The sequence below is a fragment of the Podarcis liolepis genome, assembly GCF_965112155.1.
Source record: "Podarcis liolepis genome assembly, chromosome: 6".
NCBI classification, from domain to species: domain Eukaryota; kingdom Metazoa; phylum Chordata; class Lepidosauria; order Squamata; family Lacertidae; genus Podarcis; species Podarcis liolepis.
Window position 1 is genome coordinate 87,605,755 of NC_139559.1, and position 19,481 is coordinate 87,625,235.

The 19,481-nt window shown below is 43.6% G+C and overlaps 1 protein-coding gene across 5 annotated transcripts in view; it reads right to left on the reverse strand.

Moving 5' to 3' along the window:
- The window catches only part of PBX1 (PBX homeobox 1), a 220,071-nt gene that overhangs the window by 8,810 nt on the left and 191,780 nt on the right, over positions 1-19,481 (reverse strand). For 2 of the 5 annotated variants that reach the window (XM_083506829.1, XM_083506827.1), the window contains exons 7-8: positions 14,421-14,533; positions 13,147-13,236 (exon numbers count right to left, since the gene is read on the reverse strand). In XM_083506829.1, the coding sequence (XP_083362955.1) occupies positions 13,147-13,236; positions 14,421-14,533 (203 nt within the window). Of the gene's footprint in view, positions 1-10,326; positions 10,946-13,146; positions 13,237-14,420; positions 14,534-19,481 lie in introns of those variants that run through there. The other 3 variants (XM_083506828.1, XM_083506831.1, XM_083506830.1) reach the window with 3 other exon arrangements.

A 19,481-nucleotide genomic window follows, 5' to 3' on the forward strand; every position in this document is an offset into this window, starting at 1 on the left:
TGGTTTCCAATTGTAGTCTACTGACCACCAGCGGTCCATGATTTTCATCCAGGTGGTCTGTGGATTTGTGATTGAAGACTGGAGACAGTACATCCTTTGCATTAAATGTGGTCAGCTAAGACCCTCAGCAATTCTCAAGTAGCCCGTGGCAATAAAGGTTTGGGAATCACTTGCTGAAAGGAAGCCCATAGTCATTTGATGCTAAAAAGCCAATTTCAGGTAGCTCTGGATGCAAACCAGAAATAAACACCAGTTTAAAATCTTTCTACTTAAAAATCACATTAAATCAACTAGGTGGCCAGAATGTCTGCAAAAATCCGGAGCCCTAGTTTGCTGCCAGCTACATTTAGCACACATTTTAACTTTCAATTTAAAGTTTAGGCAGTTAGAAATTGTAAATCTCAGTTCATAGTCAACCTATTTGCATGCATGGCTGGGCTTACTTCACCTTTCTAAGTCACACACACACAACTAAGCAAAGATTCCTGGGAGATCCAGTCTTTCCGCATTAGGTTTTAATCTACTCATACATCCTAAAGAGGTTGTATTGCATATCCTCCTACTTTGCTACAGACAGGCTTATTGTTTACTGCAGAAGATGCAGCCAGCTCATACACTTCCACGTCCTGACCACTGCAAGAGGCAGCAATTACCACAGATTATCAGCCCGACAGTGACAAGCCGGGTAAAGAGAGACACTGAGCCAACTCTGCCGCCCGGAGACTGGCATATTCAAGTACACTCAGGACATTAATAGCAATTTACGTGCCATCACTGAGGGAAAGCCACAATGGCCCTGTTGGCAGCCTCTTATTTTGAAGCCTGTTATTTGTGGGAGTTACAAGCTATAATCACAACAGAAACTTTCAAAACCCTTATCTTCGGTGACACACCAAATCTATTTCAGAACTGTAATTGCTATGTCACTGGAGAGTTTGCTGCTTAATGCACTCAAATGACATTTAGTGTTTGCCGGGTCATTATAGGGAACGGGAAATGTAAGGGGGGGGGAGTGGGGAGGGCTCCTATTGTGTACTCAACTTATTTTTAGAAGGGGCTTTATTGCAGACACCCAATTAAACGAGATAGAGAAAGAGATAATCTTTATACAACACAGAGATCCTTACTATTTAAATCTTACTCTCCCATTCTCAGCCCAGAAATATTCTGGAACCCGGTACACCCCCCACTTCACTCATACTTGACAATATGATTTATTTCCAAAGCAAGAAAAGGACCCCACCCTCTGCAAATTGTAGCAGTGTCTCCAGGATTCAATCCAAAAGCTTCCTTCCTAATACAGTGGTACCTCGGATTACAGACGCTTTGGGTTACAGACTCCGCTAACCAGGAAATGGTTGCTCCAGGTTAAGAATGTTGCCCCAGGAAAAGAACGGAAATCGCGCGCTAGCAGCACAGCGGCAGCAGGAGGCCCCATTAGTGAAAGCACGCCTCAGGTTAAGAACCGTTTCAGGTTAAGAACGGACCTCTGGAACAAATTAAGTTCTTAACCCGAGGTACCACTGTACAGAATAGCCCTGAAGCCTTAAAAGGAGAGCTAGACTAACACTGAGAGGTTCTAGGATTTCTTATGGCTGCAGCTGCACATCATGAAATATGGATCCCAGAGCTTGAGTCCTCGACTCAAGAGCAATTCCAAAAATCTGTTGCGTTTTTTGGAAAGGCAGGCCCACAAGTGTGGCAACTTTGTAATGTGGGAATGGCTGTGAAATACAACTCATGTGCGAATGCATATGCTGAAAAGCAGATGGGAGATTTATGATGGGACAAAAAAGCCCAAACCACACTGCTGCAATAATTTCCCACGTTAACAGTGCAGTACCTGATTTGGAGCGCTTGAAAATACAAAGAGAATTATATCCACAAAGGACACAACAATACCAAAGCGGTCCCCAAACTAGAAGTGCATAGGCAGGTTCATGCTCAACAACCTGCTACAAGACCGTGATCCCAACAGCCGGGAGCTAATTTGCTTTGTCTTGGCTCCTGCCCTTGTACTTCCCTAGATATCCTGGTCCAAGGAGTGAGGATGTTTTGTCAATCTTCTAGGGGGCTGCAAGCCAGTGGCAGATGCAGTCAAAACAAAAGGTGGTGTGGCCAAAGAGGGCATGCCCAAAGCTGGCAGCGTAGTGGGCAAATGCTCTCTCTCATACACACATACTTGCACCATACAGTGTCCACTTTGTGCTTGTGCCCACATATGCATATGATTGCTGTCTCTGTTTGGCCAAGGCACATTCTGACCCCCTCCTTCTGTAATCCTCATAGAACTCTAGCCCAATGGTTGCCATTAATTTGACTCTGAATTGATTTTAGAATGAACTGGTTGTTGGATGTATTTTAATTAATTGATTGTGATTTTATGTAAACTGTGTTATTTTTACTGTTGTTAGCAGCTCTGAGCCCGGCTTTGGCTGGGATATAAATAAAATTACTATTATTATTATTATTACAGTGGTACCTCGCAAGACGAATGCCTCGCAAGACAAAAAACTCGCTAGACGAAAGGGTTTTTTGTTTTTTGAGCTGCTTTGCAAGACGATTTTCCCTATGGGCTTGCTTTGCAAGATGGAAACGTCTTGCAAGTTTGTTTCCTTTTTCTTAACACCGTTAATACAGTTGTGACTTGACTTCGAGGAGCAACTCATAGAACGCGGTGTGGTAGCCTTTTTTTTTGAGTTTTTTAAAGACTTTGGTGATTTTTGAAGCTTTTCCAAAACTTTCCCAACACCGTGTTTCGCAAGACGGAAAAAATCGCAAGACGACAAAACTCGCGGAACGAATTAATTTCGTCTTGCGAGGCACCACTGTATTATTTATTATTATTATTATTATTATTATTATTATTATTATTATTATTATTATTATGTTGCATGTGGCTTCTGCTCAGAGCCACCCTTAACTAGGGCAACTGCCCTGGGATGCTTCACTTGGGAGGGTCCCGTGACTGAACATGGTGCCAAAAGCAGTGGCCACAGGCAGCAACCAACAGGCGGACAATGGCTGGGAGGGAGCCACAAGTTCATCCAAAAGACCTGAAGGGAGAACGGGGCAGACCTGCGCTCAAAAGGCAGCTGTTGATGCAGCAGAGGAGCCTTGCGGAAGTTGTGTCGGAGGCTTTGCAGGGCCTTGGAGGTTGTGTCGAGATTTTTGTGGGTGCCTGGGCACCCAGGGCTCTCTACAGTTGGCACCAGTGCCCCACAAACCTCTCCTTGCTCTCTGCTTGGAGCAACCAAGAGGTTCCTGCTGCTTGGCTCCGCAAAGGTAAACAATAGCAACAGAGCTGCCAATTCCTAGAGTGGAAGGGAAGGCTGGCGGGAGAGGCGTTTCTGCTTCTCCCACTTCCTAGCTCTGCCTCTGTAACTGGAGAAGAGAAATGGAAGTGAAATCAGAGGTCAGGGAGTCCTGGCTAAGGAGCACAGAACCACCTGCGCTTTTATGCACAGCTTGAGAAGTGTTGGGGCAACTTCACACCCTCCCTGGTCCTTGGATGAAAAACAGGTCATATAGTTGTAGCTCTACCCACTATGCATCTGGTTCATGATATTTTATAGGTGATTTCATTAGATTTTATGATATCAGAATTTCCTCACAATTAATGTCAATCATGGACAATCACAAGAAATCACATGGAAGTACTTCACAAATGTGATGCATTAAAATGCAGAGGTGAAATCTTTTTTTCCCCCCTAGAAACCACAGAGCATGAAATTTATGCCTCACCAAACCAATGAAACACTTGTGGTTTAATGGGGAATTCTGGATATAATGGAGATGTAAAAGATTTGGATTATTATAAAAGGCGCGGGAGTAAATGACTAACAATAGGACCCACAAAGGGGAGGAGGGAAGTCCAGGAAATTCTTTGGAATCTCGGTTTTATGATTTATGTTGTATATGTGAGTGTAAAGCGTTAATTTGAAAAATCAAATAAATTTAAAGGTCCTCCCCCCACAATAAACTTGTTTTTCTTTACAATATCACTGCAATAGAGAATAAAGGGAGAAACTGGTGTTCCTCCGTAACTTGTAATATTTTTTTATACCTATTTTTCTGTTTGTTCTGCATCTTATATCCTCAATACCGGATTCATAGTCATAGGATTGTAGAGTTGGAAGGGATCCTGAGGGTCATCTAATCCAACCCCCTACAATGAAGGGATCTCAATCATCCCTGACAGGTGGCCATCCAATCTCTGCTTAAAAACCTGCAGAATCCACCACCTTCCGATAGAGCCTGTTCCATTGTCTTCTTCGTGATGTTTCGTCAGAATCTCCTTTATTGTCACTTGAATCCATTGCTTCAGACTCTACTCTCCGGAGCCTTGACCCTAATAATCAGATATAGGTAGGTAGCCGCGTTGGTCTGCCGTAGTAGAAACAAAATAAAAAAATTATTTCCAGTAGCACCTTAGAGACCAACTAAGTTTGTTATTGGTATGAGCTTTCGTGTGCATGCACATTTCTTCAGATATTTGAAGAAGTGTGCATGCACACGAAAACTCATCCCAATAACAAACTTAGTTGGTCTCTAAGGTGCTACTGGAAGGACTTTTTAAATTTTGTTCCTAAAAATCAGATCAGTGCAAAATGTGGTCTCTGTAAGGGACCAAATATACTCAAAGGGGTCCTTTTGGCAGGTGTACCTTATTTATTCAGAGATCTTATTTCTCCAGACTTTATTTATTTAAAGTAGGGGATAATGTTATGAACGTGGAAGCAGGTAAATTACCTGCTGCTGCAATTTCCTCAGCTTGATCTGGCTTTAGAATTGTTTAACCCCCCCCCCCCCCAAAAAAAAAGAGGAAGGAAGGAAGGAAGGAAGGAAAGAAGGCTGGCTTATGTAAAAACATAGCACACTGTTTCATTTATTTCCCTCATTCCTGCATACTAGTTTCAGGGACATGGTAGAAGCATCCAGTTTGTCTGCAACCACAGAGGATGAGGGTTAGGCTAGGAGGGTGTCACACTGAGGAAGAGGTAAATGATTCATGGTAAGGAACAATAGTCTTCTTGCATCAATATGCCTCTAGAGGTGCATGCTTGAGACTTCCTGGAAGGGGCATGTGACATGATCTTTAGAAACACTGAGAGACGGGTTGAGCTGACTAACAACAACCATTTATTTCTTATATCCTGCCCATCAAACAGCAGCAGCAGCAATTTATTTCTTCTACTCCCCATCTGACTGGGTTCCCCCAGCCACACACATGTGACTTGCATGCCTCATGGGAACATGGGGCACATGATGCGTTGCACAGATAGGCTGATAGGCTGCACAGAGGAGAGTTCAGTGACCAGCACACATCAGCACCAATGTTGCAAGCTCCTGGAGGCCAAATTTAGTTTGTTGGGCAGAATATTATGTCCACTACCATTAGGGTAGTATGGTCAGAAATGCTACTTTTTGCATGCACAAGACTGACAGGCGGAGCTGAGAGGTCTCAATGAAGGGATGAGGAAGGTGCTGTTGGGAGGAAGGGTTCAGTTTTGGCTAGGCACTAGGGGACAATTGGGAAAAGCTGATTCTGTACAAGAGAGGTTGCTGGTGCCTCATAGCAGTATTTAAACTGATTTCTGGGGGAAGCCAGTGAGAGCTGGCTCTTATTAAAAATGGGTCATCTGCATGGGATGGATGGAGGCAATGAAGGGGATCCAGGGATGATGAAGGCAAACATTCCTGTTTGTCTTAAAAGGAAAAAAATCTGGACTTTGCAATCATTTATTCTGAGCACTAACAAAATGCTTAAGGGGAGCCAGCATGCTTACTGTATCTGTGTGGCACCTAGAGCTTGACCCATGTTTCCTCACTAAAGATGGGGATGTAAACAAGCAGTTGAGAGGCGGCTACTTGTGACCAGTTCTGAGGATTGATCTAGACATGGGTTTGGGTTAGCCCATTGAAGGGCGCGCACACACAGGGTTTGCATATCTAATCTCCCTGATTTGAGTATGTGCGCCATTTCCAGTGTAAATGTGCCAAGTCATTTAAATATGGGATAGGACAGAATGTGACAGCAAGCATATAGAAGAACAGACTGTTATTTCAAGAGAGCAAAGATGGGATATAATAATAATAATAATAATAATAATAATAATAATAATAATAATAATTTATTATTTATACCCCGCCCATCTGGCTGGGTTTCCCCAGCCACTCTGGGCGGCTTCCAAAAGAATATTAAAGAAGATATATCATATATATCATAATATATATATATATATATATATATATATATATATATATATATATATATATATATATATATATATATATGCTTTCGTAGATTTTCACGGGTACAGGAATGCAGGTTTTGGTGTCTTCGGGTGTCTTCCCGTGTAGGAGTTGGGGTGTCTAGGCGACGTTTCGACGAGGTCTCACTCGTCATCTTCAGGCTGGTGCTTACGGCTTCTTGTTACTGGAACAGAGCAGGATCTCAGTGTTTGAGTTCCTATAAATACTGTTGAGGGGGTGTGGTGTATTCTGGGCAGAGAGGAAGTTCCCAGGATAGTGTGACTTTTCTTCTTTTGTTCCTTAATTACTTGAGGGATATCTTGAGTGATTTCTTGAGTGATATTCTGAGTACCACTTAGGAGGGTCATTAAGAGTGGATTAGTTGCTAAAGCTTTCGTGTCTTGACCTCTTGAGCTTGTGAAGAGTTTTTCTGGGAAGATGGCTGTACTGCACTTTGTTGTGCTCTGGCTTGGCTTCGTGTATAGGGGCGAGCTGTGGTTTTGTGCCCTGTGCCAGTCAGATCTGTGTAGGGATTGCAGGGGGGTGTAGCATCCGGAGGTGCCACTATGGTTTGGCTACTGGATGGTGTCTGTAATTTATCTGTGGAGAGGGTCTGGGTTTGGGTCTGGTGTGGTTGATTGGTGATGGCGTTCTGTGTGCCTCTGGTTCTGGTGTCGGTTTTTGTGGGGAGGGCTAATTTCCAGATGTCTGGCAGGCGGGACGTGTCGTCACGCTTGTTCATGTTGTGAGGGTGTTTCTCTATCTCGATGGCTTCCATGATTATTCTCTTGTGGTGATGTTCCATGTTAAAGAGCAATTTGGAATCTGCAAAATTAATTTCGTGTCCTGTTTCTTTCATGTGTTGGAAAAGAGAGGAAGTTTTTTCTTCTTTTTTGACGGCATTCTTGTGTTCTGCGATACGTGCATTTATTCGTCTGTTTGTTTGTCCAATGTACGTGGCTGGGCAGACTTTGCAGGGTATTTCATAGACCCCTTGGTTTTCCAACTGGATTTTATCTTTGGGGTTTCTGAGGATATTGGCTATTTTTTGGTTGGTGCAAAAGGCTGTTTTGATATTGTGTTTATGGAGGATTTTGCTAATTTTATCTGTAGTGCCCTTGATATAAGGAAGGAGGGCCATGCCATTGTTTTCTTCTGTGTCTTGGTTTTTGGGGGTGTTTCTTTTTGGATTAGCTTCGTAACCCTGTTTTGCTGGTATCCATTGGCGATTAACACATTTGAGAGATTCTGTAACTCAGTTGTCAAGTGGTCTTTGTCAGCCAGGCGTTTGGTTCTGGAGATGAGAGTCTTGGCTACGGAGTTTATTTGTGCAGGGTGGTGGTGTGATTGTGCATGTAAGTAGCGGTTGGTGTGTGTTTTTTTCCGGTAGATGGTGTGTCCTAGGGAGCCATCAGGTTTTTTGTAGATTAGGACGTCAAGGAAGGGAAGTTGGTTGTTGGCTTCTATTTCCATAGTGAATTGTATTTTGGGGTGTAGGCTGTTGAGATGTGTGAGGAAGCTATCTAGTTTTTCTTTCCCGTGTGGCCAAATTACAAAGGTGTCGTCAACATATCTGAGCCAAAGTTTGGGTTTGTGTTCTGACTTGTCTAAAGCATTGGTTTCAAAGTGTTCCATGTACAGATTTGCGATGACCGGTGAGAGGGGTGATCCCATAGACCAACCACTGCCTAACCAACACGTACTTCATCCACAATGGACAAAGATACAAACAGATAGAAGGAGCACCTATGGGATCACCCCTCTCACCGGTCATCGCAAATCTGTACATGGAACACTTTGAAACCAATGCTTTAGACAAGTCAGAACACAAACCCAAACTTTGGCTCAGATATGTTGACGACACCTTTGTAATTTGGCCACACGGGAAAGAAAAACTAGATAGCTTCCTCACACATCTCAACAGCCTACACCCCAAAATACAATTCACTATGGAAATAGAAGCCAACAACCAACTTCCCTTCCTTGACGTCCTAATCTACAAAAAACCTGATGGCTCCCTAGGACACACCATCTACCGGAAAAAAACACACACCAACCGCTACTTACATGCACAATCACACCACCACCCTGCACAAATAAACTCCGTAGCCAAGACTCTCATCTCCAGAACCAAACGCCTGGCTGACAAAGACCACTTGACAACTGAGTTACAGAATCTCTCAAATGTGTTAATCGCCAATGGATACCAGCAAAACAGGGTTACGAAGCTAATCCAAAAAGAAACACCCCCCAAAAACCAAGACACAGAAGAAAACAATGGCATGGCCCTCCTTCCTTATATCAAGGGCACTACAGATAAAATTAGCAAAATCCTCCATAAACACAATATCAAAACAGCCTTTTGCACCAACCAAAAAATAGCCAATATCCTCAGAAACCCCAAAGATAAAATCCAGTTGGAAAACCAAGGGGTCTATGAAATACCCTGCAAAGTCTGCCCAGCCACGTACATTGGACAAACAAACAGACGAATAAATGCACGTATCGCAGAACACAAGAATGCCGTCAAAAAAGAAGAAAAAACTTCCTCTCTTTTCCAACACATGAAAGAAACAGGACACGAAATTAATTTTGCAGATTCCAAATTGCTCTTTAACATGGAACATCACCACAAGAGAATAATCATGGAAGCCATCGAGATAGAGAAACACCCTCACAACATGAACAAGCGTGACGACACGTCCCGCCTGCCAGACATCTGGAAATTAGCCCTCCCCACAAAAACCGACACCAGAACCAGAGGCACACAGAACGCCATCACCAATCAACCACACCAGACCCAAACCCAGACCCTCTCCACAGATAAATTACAGACACCATCCAGTAGCCAAACCATAGTGGCACCTCCGGATGCTACACCCCCCTGCAATCCCTACACAGATCTGACTGGCACAGGGCACAAAACCACAGCTCGCCCCTATACACGAAGCCAAGCCAGAGCACAACAAAGTGCAGTACAGCCATCTTCCCAGAAAAACTCTTCACAAGCTCAAGAGGTCAAGACACGAAAGCTTTAGCAACTAATCCACTCTTAATGACCCTCCTAAGTGGTACTCAGAATATCACTCAAGAAATCACTCAAGATATCCCTCAAGTAATTAAGGAACAAAAGAAGAAAAGTCACACTATCCTGGGAACTTCCTCTCTGCCCAGAATACACCACACCCCCTCAACAGTATTTATAGGAACTCAAACACTGAGATCCTGCTCTGTTCCAGTAACAAGAAGCCGTAAGCACCAGCCTGAAGATGACGAGTGAGACCTCGTCGAAACGTCGCCTAGACACCCCAACTCCTACACGGGAAGACACCCGAAGACACCAAAACCTGCATATATATATATATATATATATATATATATATAAAATGATATATAATAACTTGTATTTGCAAGCGGATGCCAGAGGCCTCCAAGTCAAGAATGAAGAACATAGGGATATAGTGGGCCTGGAATCAAATTTGCAGCTCCAGTGACACAGCATGGCTCCTGACAGTCTTGCTTCTTTCTGTGTGCCATGTTCCTTCTAGGGGTTAATCCCCTGCAATGGGATCTTTCTCCTCTTTAGGGGCACCCCACCCATGTTGCTGTTCCAAGACGGTCCACTCTTCTCCATTGAGAAAGTCCTCATCTTTCCCGGATAGCTCAAAGTTGGAAGAGGTGGGCCTCATGTTGCTGTACCTTCTGTTCCAGCAAGGCAACCGGCTTGCACTTACTGCAGGTGTAGTTTTGCACATTCTTAGGCAGAAAGACAGACATGGTGTTGCAGGTCATTGCAGCTACTCCCTTGCCATCCATGTCTCTTGGTCCTACGGACACCGTGAAGTAGCATTCCAGGCCTCGCTTGGCAAATGTCCCTGTTTACAAGTCCTGGTCACAAGCTCCCAGAGGCTGCAAACAGCTTAACAGAGCTACTGGCTGCTAACTCCTCCCCCAATTCCATTCCATTTCAGCTTCTATTCTTAAATATAGAAAATGGCAGGGCTGGGCAGGAAAGGACCATATCATTGCAAGGAAGCTCTCAGGTTGCCAAGGAAAGCATCTACTATGATTGATTGTTCTCCCTCTTCTGCAAGCCATTCCTTTCAAGAGAGGCCTTTCTCCCCTCTTCCAAAATAGCTGGCCTGAAGATAAAGGAAACTGCACCATGTCCCTTCTGGTATTAGTGCTGATTCCCATTCTGCAGCTTCCCTTTATTAATGACTACCAAATTAGCTTCAGTTCTGCACCTGAATCCATGCTGGCTTTCATCTCCTCTCGCATGCCCTTTCCCTAGCTCTTTTCTTCAGCAGAGCATCCCCTGGTGATTTGGCTTAGCCTAGAAAACTACTGTGTTCAGATATATATTCAGTTGCAGTGAGCTGGGCTTCTCCTTGGGGGGTGGGGGCAGGGTTAATTTGTACAGAAGTATCATATCTTATCATGATCAGTCTCCGATTCATTTATTCCTCAGTATTAAAGAGCCAGAATAGAAATGAATTCGGCTAACAGAGATTAATGTGGAACGATAGGCTCTTTCATGTGGCATTTTCAAGCCCGGTTTTTGCAATGGGTTTATATAATCAGACATAATTGTCTGCACATGTTCAGTTGCATTTACTTCAGAATGCTTTACTGTCCTTGCCTGGTGACGTCAGGGCTCGGTGCAAACGTGGGTGCTTGGATGCCTGTGCTAAATTCAGAAGAAGTCAGCTCAGAATTCCAACAACAAAGTCAGACGCCATGCTTTACAACATTTCTGCCCCTCCACCATGCCCACCAATGGCTTCAAGGGAGCATCCTCCTTCCTCCTAATGATTAGAAGCCTGCCAATAATCCAAGTTTCTTCTTACGGCTTTGGAAAAAGGACACATAAATATTGAAAAGATGCTGAAGCAATATAGTCGTTGGACTATATAGCTCAGAGGGTAGTAAGGATTAAGCCCTTCTATTATATTACCCCCCTTGGGTTTCTAGAGCGCATGTATACATTTGGCAGAACAAGGTAGCAGAATTATGGATTGTATCACTTTAGAATGCAGGAAAATGCATATTTTTGAACGCTTCCATGCCTGTAGTAAACTAACATACCAGGCAAAGTTATTCTCTGTGATTTACTCCATGAAGGGCTTTGAAAGTATACAGGAGAGCATTAAAAATGGGACCTTTCACGTGTCTGAAGTGATACAGATCAGAATTCTACCACCCTAGGTCAAACTGGAAATGGCAGGCACAGCCATATTTGATGTCCTCGAAGGGGCATTTAATTTTAATGTCAAATAAAAAACAATAAGCCCTCATTCTCCTTACAATTTGTCACATCAGGTTCCCCCTAATATTGTAATTGGACACTTACAAAAGTGGGAGAGAATACAGTTCCCCTCAACTGTGTGGCTTTTTATATTAAATTAGTTCCTTCACCTCTCACTTTATATACGAATCAGACAGAAAGGTGAACAACACACGTGACTGTTCTCAGCTAACTTGGCGACTGCCCCATCCTGCACAATGTACATTGGCTTGGAGTTGCTCTGTCTGGCACGTGATTCCTCTAACACACACCCCCAGAGAAAAAAACATCATGCACTCCTATATAACCCAACCTGCCAACCCATGAGCTTCAACTTACTTTGGGTATCTAAGCAATCGCCTTTTAACGCCTCAAATTTTGTACTTGAACAAAAAGGATGAGAGAGAGAAAGAGAGGGGGGGGTCTTGGCAAGCCGTTTTAAGACTTTCCCATCCATCACATCCTATCCTTGGCACTTCCTTTCATTTCAACTTGACATGAGCTCATGGAGAATGCCTAGCAGGTCCAACGGCAGCATGCTGTACGATTCCCCACTGAGAAAAGACTTGCTTTGCCTAGCACTGTTGTGAGCAATGCAGACAGTAGAAATCCTGAAGGTTATCTAAAGAGGGTGGGAGAGAAGCCTCTAAACCTTGTACTGCCCTTTGCCACCACCCTCAAAGGGCGCTCCTCGCGTCAGAGGCACGCATGCAGTGGAAAGTCAACACATCAGGACCATGCTTTACCCTCCCAGTATTTTCAGGTTAATCCTCGAGCGCAACTCTTCCCCTGACCTCTAAAGGGGCAAAGAGAAGCCCCCGACACAGTGTACGGCAGTCTCCTTTTCCAGGCTCCCCTCTTCTCCCAGCTTGCTGTCACCGCCACTGAGATGGCGGATGATTGATCTGAGAAATGAAGTTGGATTGCTGTCCCGAATCTACACTCGGTTCTCCTTGTGTCTGTCTGATCGATTTCACTCTGTACGACACAGCTTGTCGCTATGAATTTTCATGCTAGTGAGGAGCCGCCAGCGCAACCCAGAACAAGTAGAAGATGTTCCTCTCCTCTCCACCCCCTCTCTCCACCCCTCCCCTCGGTTTTTCTTACTCTAATTTCTGTATTAGCATCATCGTCGTCGTCGTCATTATCACCAATCTGTTAATAATCCATTTTTGGCTTTTAGAATGGGAGAGGGCCCACCCACTATTTTAGATGGTACGTTCAGCTGCAATGGACTCCAGCCCTTGGCCTTCTCGTTGGAGATGTCTGGGTCCCCTCCTGCCACTGTACTAGGTGTCACCTGTTTAGCAGCTCTCTCAGCAGAACGCAAGTGGCCGCAGGTGCCATGTGAATATTGATTGCGTCTGACAGTCCTAGACGCCAGCTGCCTGCACAAGGCCTGCCCCATCGCCACTTTTTTCGCAGAGAGAACTCTGCCGTTGGCACGACCGATACAGAAGCAATAAACTAGGTGACCGTAAAGCTAAGACAAGTCCTACTAAGTGGCATTCTGAGCCCTATGGCTTTGAAATAATTGGGAAAGAGAGAACCAACAAGAAAGGGGGGAAAAAGAAAAAAGAAAAAAGGAAGCCTATTTTTCTTACACTGATGCCCTGCGGACTATACATCTGACTCGCTGCGAGTCCGTCACTGTATCCTCCTGTCTGGCTGATAACATGGCGAAGGGTATCCACCTAAACAGACCAACAACAACAAAGAGAGAATTAGGAACACAGATATTAAAAGGCAAGACTAATTTTGGGGGTGACTAAAATAGGATGATATAATCAAGATTTCCCAGTGTTCACTCCAAGCAGCAATAAGTGAAGATGCCTCCCTCCCTCCAAACATCCCACTATAATCCCTGATAGCAACAGTGGCAGCGGCAGCAGCAGCCCGTGCTGGATTCTGAGTAGTGCAGCAAATGGTGGGGAGAAAAATATACAAGGAGGCAAGTTGGTTGGAGGTCCTTGGTTGAGTTAGCAATTCCTATATGGGGGTAAGAAATCTACTCCGTCCAAATCTGTCACCCCTGCTATCCACACCAGTTATTCAACCCAAGGTTTCTCAGTGCCACTTGCAACTGAAGAGAGTTGACTTAATACAAATGAGTGTTACGAGGGTTCATGCCTTGCCTCTCGAGACCATTCATCCTTCTTGACCGCGCGAGGCCGCCTGCCATCTAGCATGCCTTCTTTTCTGCATTCAGGGTAGCAATGCAACCTAGCTTTGCTTTTAATGCACCTTGACATGAGATGGAAATGTTTGAATGGTTGGCACCATTATCTAAGGGTAAAAGGAGACTCCCGAAGGGGTAAGCAAATACCTAAGAAGCTGTTGCAACCATTGCATCAGGAAGAAGTGGCTTACACCCCAGTGATTATTTCCTGCACTCTTCCCTGTCAAACTGGCTTCTAGGATAGGATGGCTAAATGAAGTTTGACACTGAAATGGGGGAAAGGGAAACTTCTGTAGTTCAGCACCACTCTCTTGTCATTAAACCAAGCAGAATATGACAATATGGACATCTTGAAAAATAAGCCCGAGGTACAAATATCTGGTCATTTCTCCTAGAAAATCCACTAAGCAAGTTGCATCTTGCGTAATACTCTTTCTGTTCAAATACTGATTTCTTCTTACTGTAACTAGGAAGCCAGAGCCAAATGCATTCACAAAGCGTGGGCAACATCCCCAAAGACAATTTTTGGTAATAAATAAATAAAATTGTTTGGTTTGGGGTTTTTGTTTTGACTGGTTTAGGTTGGTTACGGAGTTTCGATTCCTCTCTTGGGACAGGAATGGGGAACGCCAATAGGATCAAAGGCTCTTCATTCTGATATTGATGCATTCACTGGCAGTACATCCGATGGATCCCTACCTGTGACTGCACGTTGGCTCCAACCTGGGCCCCTTGGTAAGAATCCCCATTGAGTGACTGCACGCTCATGAATAAATCTCCAGAGTTTGACATGTTAAAAGAACTGGAAGAACCTGGAAAGGAAAGAGTGAGGCACCTGAATCATAGAAAGGAAGAGGATCAACCACACGCCTGTCAGCCAAGAAGAAGGAAATGACATGCAAAGCAACCCCAAACAGGAGACAAAACAGGTTAGTAGCACGAAGGACAGAGCAAGCAAAAAATAAAAATATAAAAAATTAAAAATTAAAAGAGAGAGAGAGAGAGAGAGGATGCACTGTAAGAGCTATAAATATCACATCTCAAAAAAGCTCGCCCTCCAACCAACTTCTCAACAGAAATGAGTCCTTCAGAATTCAGTGCTTCCTGATGGAGGGTGCGGCACATAGCTCCTGTTTTGTGGCTGGGAGGTTGCTTTGTTGCTGTGGACAGCACACTAATGTCTTAGCAAGCTTTGATATTTTCAGCTGTGATGCCTGGACAGCAGTCTTATCTTGCTTTTAGAAGATGACTCCCATAAATATAGATGACTAGAAAATGTTTGTGGAGCATGCCATGCTAAGACACCGCCAGTTTCGTGAGGGGTTCCAGTCACAGCCCACAATGAATCTATCTTGGCCAATTTGGCAGGATAGCAAAATGTAGAATAGAAACAAAGGCCAGGGATTTCCGCTAGTCCCTCACGCCCCACGCATCTAGAGGAGCACATAATGTGCCAACTTTGGAGTGTAGGGAAAATGGGCCACAAGAATGTGGTAAGGCTCTCTTGATCTCCTCCGTGTTGTCTTTGTCTCATGGCAAAATCTGGAACTCGCCAGATCACGTTATCTCAATAATCTCAACCACACACAGGGTTGAAAGGTGTTATTCCAGACGTAACTCCCTTTCAGTTTTCCCCCTATGTCCCCTGCAAAAAAATATACTTTATGACACAGCAACCTAACTGCATGAGATAGACTGGAAGGAAAGGATTATTTTGAAACTCTCGTGCAACTGATGTTAAGAATGAGAAAGCTGAACGTGCAAGGTTTAGTTTTAAGCATGACATTAGGCTTGAAGGGAGAGACTTCAGGGGCCCAGGTCAATTCCATTGCACTTTTGCAATGCTAAGCTGTTCAATATTGGAAGATATATAACTACTATGTCTAGGGTTGGTTGGTTGGTTGGTTTGCTTGGTTTTTTGCAACTGCCCAACAGTGAAATACAGATAAAAGCTCTGTGAACCTTTGAACTATACTTTCTCTTTGCAAATATTTTGGTTAAACCAGGTGTGGAAAACCTTTGGTCCTCCAGGTGTTGCTAAAACTCCCATCTGTGCCAACAAGCATGGCCAATGGCAAGGGATGACGGGCACTGCAGTTCACCAACATCTGGAAGGCCAGAGGTTTCCAACATCTGTGCTAAACACTTAACAAATGGAGGGAGGGTGTAGTTATCTGAAGAGTACAACCATCAGAAGACAAGAAACAGTCCAACGGTGAGTTCCCCTGCAAACATCTCCCCTGCCCATGAAGTCTTTTTTTGCTCCTATGTAAACACATCTTGAAGGAGAGAGTCTAAAATGTCACAATAATTAGCAAGGGATAAGAAGTTCTTCAAAGTCTCCTTTAGTGTATGGTGGAAACATCCCAATTGACTTCATCAGGCTTTGGAAAAAACCCTGTAACTGAAGGATTGCCTCCTTACATACCACCCTGCCTACTCCATAAGATCAGAAGACTTTTCTGCGTTCTACTTAGGATGGAGAAGTGTTTGATGAGAGCAAGAGATAGGGCCTTCTCAGTGACTGCACCAATATCATGAAGCACTTTGTCCTATGAAGCGTAGGTGACCCCCTCTCTGGCTGTTTCCCACTGGTTGGGGAAAACATTTTAATTCCAGAATGCTTTTACCTGCTAAGTATCTGCTGTAAAGGTCATGTTTTGGCTGTGATCTTTACCTCTGTTGTATTTTAATGAATTCTTAATGCTGTGTTTTTATTGCATTTTATGATATTGTGATTCTAAATTGCTGTAAGCTGCTCTGCATGGCGCATAGTCACTAAAAGGGCAAGGAATAAATCTATCTGTAGGTCTATCTATCTATCTATCTAATCACACTTTGACAATAGATAATCTATTGGAAATGGTTCCGATTACTTTTCAAGAACTCCCATTACTGTGCAGCACTAAGAGTACCAACTTTTTGGGATTCAAAAAATGCCATGATTATACCAATATTTTCCTTTCTGTGACAACCGCCTTCTGAGCATACAACATGTGCCTACTGTAATTACTTAAGTCTCACAGGAATGCCATGGGATTTGGGTAAAAGTATGGTTTTCTCTCCTTAACAGATGGCCTCAATAAATGATCTGGATTTTCAAGGTCGTGCAGCAAGCCAATGATATCACCGCAAAGAGGCCCTAGGAAGGCTGTGTGCCTCCATCCCTTTTCTGCAGACAGCACAGGTTGCTTTTTAAGTTTATTTGCTTGAAAAGTGTGGGTATTTTACCCCACACTATCTTTTTAAAACATCCCTCCAAAAAAGTAGAAATGGCATTTACTTGACAGATGGTGAATCGGCAGGGCAGAGGGAACAGTCACAAAATTACATTCAAAGCAACAATGGTATTGATAGATACCATTTACAGAATATATGTTGATATTGATGCAGATGGCACAATTCATCAGGTTGGTCTCCTGTGAAAGCTCTATGGAAATGAATGGGTGGGCCCCAAGAGTACTTGTGTTCTTCCATAGCTCTCATTCATCTCTATGAGGTTTGTGCATGAGAATGTCCCAGTGGATTGTGCCCAAAGTCTTCCCAAGATTAATGCACATATGTAAGTGGCAAATGTGCACACCAATGGAATTTACACCGTACAGATAGAGTCAGAACAGTAATTGCTCAGATGACCTTTAGTGTCATCCATGATGCTGCTTCAGCATTCTTGGCATCAATGCAAAATCTTCAGGAAGGAGAGTTACCATGGCCAGGCATCTCCAAGGGATAATACAATGGTGCGGGAAAAGGAATGACATCAAAACAAAGACACACACCACCCTCAATGAACAGCATCTCCAGAATTTCAGGATAGTTCATTCAACTGAGCTTTGAAAGCAGAAATACATTCCTCCCAACAATATTCCATTTCCCCTTCAGCAGAATTTGACATTATTTTTCCATTACTTACATTTTTGAGCAATGTGTAGGAGAAGTGGAATGAAGAACTGAAATGGTCAAACACTAACTAAGGTTCCCTGACTGGCTTGTGAGCTGCTGTCTCTGAACAGTCTCCCTGCTTCCCTCTCTGAAGCCAGAAGCAAGAGTGCCTCATTTGCTCCAGAAGTATTCTGTTGGCAATTTCATAAAATATTATATCCCAAAATGGAAGGTAAACCTGTCAATGGCTACTGGTCACAACTGCCACCCGGCTGAGTGACAATGCGCTCCTGACTTTCAGTTGCTTGGCTTGTGAACTTTTCCACGATACCTGCCTGAGTACCAGTGGCTTGTTTGAGGGAGATTTCAATAAAGCATTAATTAACAGCATTTTGAACATGTGCAAAATGATTTTCTCTTATCCAATGAGTCATTAAAGCCAACCCGATTTATCTGGGAAAAGGGACCAGCATTTACAGGTCAGAAGGCCTGACTTCCATCTTTATTTACAAAAGTTCCTTAGCCCCTGATCTTCTGAATCACACTGATCTTTGGATTTTATTGAAAGCGAAGTTCAATATTTAATTCTTATCATGTTTTAGAATGTGGACTTTTATAACAAAGGGATCAAATAGAAAGGAAATGTTTTGATGATTTTTTAACCAATATGGAAACATTTATATCCCCATTGCATGTGCGGTGCCTTCTTTTATAACAATTCACATTGGTGGTAACTGTAAGCTCCTTAAGGGAAATGTTGTGGAACTTAAAAACAACAACCAAAAACTGTTTATAGGAAGAAAAGAGGACCCCCTCCCATTTCATGTGATTAATACAAATCTAGTTAAATTTAGAGCAAGTTGAAGGGAGAGACCTAGTTCTGTCTAGCTAACTCTTGCTGAAATTACTGAGAAATTAACAATTATTTGTTTTCAGGCCTAGACGGAAGATGCTGTCTTAACTGCACCTGCATGAAGAGAAAGCAGCAGTTTGCCAAGAGTGATTGATTTACACCACAGGGGAGAAGGAGAAGATCAGAGGAGATTCACAGCAGTAGGATGAAAGTCTGAGGTGGTGTCGGAGCTGGAGAGACAAAGAGGTGTTTTTTTGTGGAAATGAGGAAAGGAGAATCTGCAATGTGCAGAGGAAAAAGAAAATGGTGCATTACAGCAGTTGAAAGGAAAGGACTCTGGCCAGATCAGCAACGGTTGACTTACATGGACCCAACAGGAAGGGACTCTGGCCAGATCAGCAACGGTTGACTTACATGGACCCAACAGGTAGGCAAGTGGATAGGAGTAAGGGGAGAGAGCAGTCAGCTAAGAGGCTCAGTCAATGACTCCCGAGAAGTAGAGCATGAGTAGGCAAACTAAGGCCCAGGGGCCGGATCTGGCCCAATCGCCTTCTAAATCTGGTCTGCAGATGGTCTGGGAATCAGCGTGTTTTTACATGAGTAGAATGTGTGCTTTTATTTAAAATGCATCTCTGGGTTATTTGTGGGGCATAGGAATTCGTTCACTCCCCCCCCAATACAGTCCAGCTCCCCACAAGGTCTGAGGGACAGTGGACCGGCCCCCTACTGAAAAAGTTTGTTGACCTCTGAAGTAGAGGGTGTCACACAGGGTGTCAAACTTCAAGATAATTAGCAGCTGCTTTTCAGCATGAAGCAAACTAAGAAACCACCAACCAATAATTTGGCCACAATAAGGAAATTTTGTCCATGGTATGATTGTTTTCCACCTAGTCATTTTGACACCCTATTTGCAAAATTTAACAATTCCAAAGTACAGGCGTGCTTTCACTTTCGCAAGATTGAATATACTACTGCCTTCAGCTGTACTTGAGGGTCAATTTCAAAAGATTGCACTGGGAAAACGG